The following is a 3,441-nucleotide window of genomic DNA, read 5'->3' as shown; positions in this document are numbered from 1 at the left end:
GGGAAACCAACTACGCAATAGCGACTTCAACACCTATGTGCTGTTGGAATCACATGTATTTAACCCTCGATCGTTTGCGTTGCATGCATCCTGGTAATGACATTGATCACCAGATAAATTATTGTTCTTAAGAAAGAGGTCTGACAGACTCTGAGGTATCTATAGTTTGATTAAGAGATAAAGTAAGTAGAGATTTATTCTGCTCCACCTGCACCATGTACACCCGTGTCGGGCGTTCTGCTATACTTCTCGTCGCATTTGCCTCGCCTACTATAAAAAACAGCAGGTACTTGCTTCTGATCACTGTGTCACTTAGTGTCTTCCTCCTGTGTTGCTGGGTTGTTTTTTTTAGCTGGATTTCACCTATGGCGTCGAACTGGCCTCATCACTTAGCATCTGGTGATAACCAGCTCGGATCATCCGCCATCGTAAGTACACAGAGCTCAGTAAGACCACCAGCCCACCCAGCGCTACCTGTTCCACACAGATATAAAAGAAAAGAGATTGAATTGTCAGACTAATTCTCTCCCACCTCAAGCGCAGCTGCTCTCCGAAATATCCATCCCCCTAAAGTCTGTCATTCTTAATTCTGTGCAGCAGTGCTGCTGAAACCAAAGCAAGGTGGAGAGAACTTCCTCTTTCCCCCATCCACACATGTTGCACACACCTCCCTCTGACACATTTCCTGCGCAAGCATTGTTCGCAGTTCACCGACTGCATTCCACTGTCACCCAGGAGCTGACGAGTTGGATAACGAACAGCTTCCAGTAACGTTGCATGCTGTGTGTCAATCAGCTGGTTCATTTTCGGGCAGCACCCGTAGTCTCTGAGGTTCAATCTTGTGTCTCTTCCCGGTCCTGCCAGCTTCAAATGAGTCTGCCAATGTCATTTGATATAATGAAGCCGCATTTGTGGTGTTGTGTGTGTGTTGTGTTGTGGTGTGTGTGTGTGTGTGTGTGTGTGTTGTGTGTGCAGTAAGAAGGAACAGCCCAACTCCCTCCCAACTGTATCCTGAGGTTATTATAGTTCAACTGTTTGCGAAGCAGGTCGAATTTCCTCACCGTAGGGAAGGCAGACCTCTGTGGCAGCACAAATATGAACGCAGAATATTAGCATTCACAGTACGTGCTCGACTGTTAAAAATCCTCACACATGAGCCACCTTTCACTGGTGTGTTGTGTCGTGTGTGTGCTGTGTTTGTTGTCGTGTGTGTGTGTGTGTGTGTGGCTTCAGGGCACTATTCTCAGTAGTGAGACCATCCCTCATCTGATGGACCTACTACAAGCTCCCAAGCTACTAATCATCCACCCCTCCATTTCCAGCCTCTATTGTAGCAGAGCCTGACCTCTGACCTCTCTCAATACAGCTATCCTAATATCAATAATATTGCTGTGTATGTTTCTCTATGTCAGTCTTGTGTTACTGTTTTTAGGTCTTCATGGAGGTTTTTTTACACTATTTTAGTTTTAGTAGAACACAGAATAACACAGCTCTTCACTAGTGATAATACAACATGTAAAATTAAACCATATAAAGTGTATGTGATACAATATAATTATACACAAGAAGGGTTTTAACTGAAAATACATACAGAAATATTAAAGTATATAAATAAGACAATATTTTAATTAAAAGAGAGAAGGAAGAAGAGAGTGAAAAAGGTGGATGTCAGTAACCCCTGTTAATTAGGAAGTTGGTGGTCTTGTAGATGGTCAGCAAGTATTTTGTCCTCAAGATACGTAAGAGGTTAAACAGATCAATAGTAAAGTAATCTATAAAAGGTTTTATTCACCAAAAACTGCTATTAAAGAGTCTAAACTATAGACTAATAGACTATTTATAGTCTGATAATGCATTGTTTTCAGTTTTACAGTATTCTTTTCTTTCCCCGCGTTTAGCTTGTGACCCTGCGAGGCTCCATTTTAGAGGATGCGGTGGCGTCTACAGGGAGGCACGGCACAGTGCGGGGTCTGCCGCTCAAGGAGGTCCTGGAGCAGGTCGTCCCCGAGCTCAACGTCTCCTGTCTGAGACTGGCGCTCAGCACACCGAAAGTCACAGAGCAGCTCCTCAAACTGGACGAACAGGGGGTGAGTTATGTGACTGTCTGTATTTGCATTTTATTTTTGGGCTCGTGTAATGAAACAGTTGTGACCCAATCAGCAACAATGCCCCCATTGAAATTGTTCCTTGGCAAAATAGATGAAGTCAGGCTGGCTAAAATGTGAACTGATAAAGCAACATGGTGACACATGGTATGCTCAGATTGCGTGTATCAAAGTGTTCGCCACCGTTATAACTGATTTAATGTTGGTGCAAAGTACAGAATTAGACTGAGGGCTGGGAAAGTTGAGTGAAACAGGGTGTGGTGTGTTTGAGTATTGAGTGTGTAACTATAAAAGCTTTAATGTTTAGCCATGTTATCTCACCTTTAATTTAATGGAGGGTGAAGTGCAAGGCGGAAGTGTTTTCCCATCCGTGGGCTTGTTTTCGTCTGTAGGTGGTTTATACAACAGCGAAGTTGTGCGTGTTGAAGTGCATCCAGATATACGCTCTCATCTGTAACATGTACTTTGACATTAAGTTGCATTATAAGCACACAATTCAGAGTGTTTCAGCTGTGTTTGAATGTTGTGTTTCAGCGTGTGTGTTTGTAATGTCCTCTCTCCGCTGCTTTGTAGTTAAGTCAGAAGCACAAGGTGGGTGTTCTGCTGTGCCGTGCGGGCCAGAGTACAGAGGAGGAGATGTACAACAATGAGGAGGCGTCACCCGCCTTCTCTGCCTTCCTGGAGCTGCTGGGGGAGCAGGTGCTTCTCAAAGGATTCACCAAATACGCCGCACAGCTTGACGTAAAGAGTGAGTCTTTCAGTTAGGCAGTATATTCCATAAATGTGTCTTTATTTCACATAAAAATCGAGACAGAAATTGTATTACGTCCAACCTAGTAACATTTTCTTGGTACTTTCACCATGGCACATGTCCAGATTGTCATATTAACATAAAGGTCTGCAGCAGTGAAAGGTTAAACATGTACTTCTTGTCCTCCATGTTAAGTTCACTGTAATAAAACTTAATTAGCAGCTCATATGCTTAGAGAGAAAAGGTTTAATAAATTATGAAACGGTGTGAATGAGCCCATTTCTCTCTTTCTTTATGCAGTTAGCATTATGAATATACAGCAGTATGCTTAAGATAAATCATGTGAGCAAACAGAAACTAACAGAGAGTCCCAACCAAATGCTTGTACACTGTTGGATGGTATAAAATAGGCAAAGTAGCCTTTTAACAGATAGCAGAATTATCTATCAATGAGGAAATTGATCAAGAAACTTCAAACCTTCCTTAGTGGTCCTTTAATGTCTGAAGAAAGTCACGAGGAACGTTTACGTAAAAGTAGGGCTGCACAATTAATCAAAATATTATCGAAATATTATCAAAACCCCA

The 3,441-nt window shown here is 42.5% G+C and overlaps 1 protein-coding gene across 1 annotated transcript in view; it reads left to right on the top strand.

The window, feature by feature from the left end:
* The window catches only part of LOC118341556 (signal-induced proliferation-associated 1-like protein 3), a gene marked incomplete at its 3' end in the record, with an annotated part of 58,934 nt that overhangs the window by 38,341 nt on the left and 17,152 nt on the right, over nt 1-3,441 (top strand). Inside the window, 2 exon segments of the mRNA XM_035679831.1 lie at nt 1,899-2,087; nt 2,679-2,853. Coding sequence (XP_035535724.1) covers nt 1,899-2,087; nt 2,679-2,853 — 364 coding nt within the window.

The sequence above is a fragment of the Morone saxatilis genome, unplaced genomic scaffold (genome assembly GCF_004916995.1).
Source record: "Morone saxatilis isolate NCDOM2014 unplaced genomic scaffold, NCSU_SB_2.0 Contig8, whole genome shotgun sequence".
Classification (NCBI taxonomy): domain Eukaryota; kingdom Metazoa; phylum Chordata; class Actinopteri; family Moronidae; genus Morone; species Morone saxatilis.
Note: the sequence above shows the minus strand (reverse complement) of the source record. Positions and strands in the feature narration are given on the sequence as shown.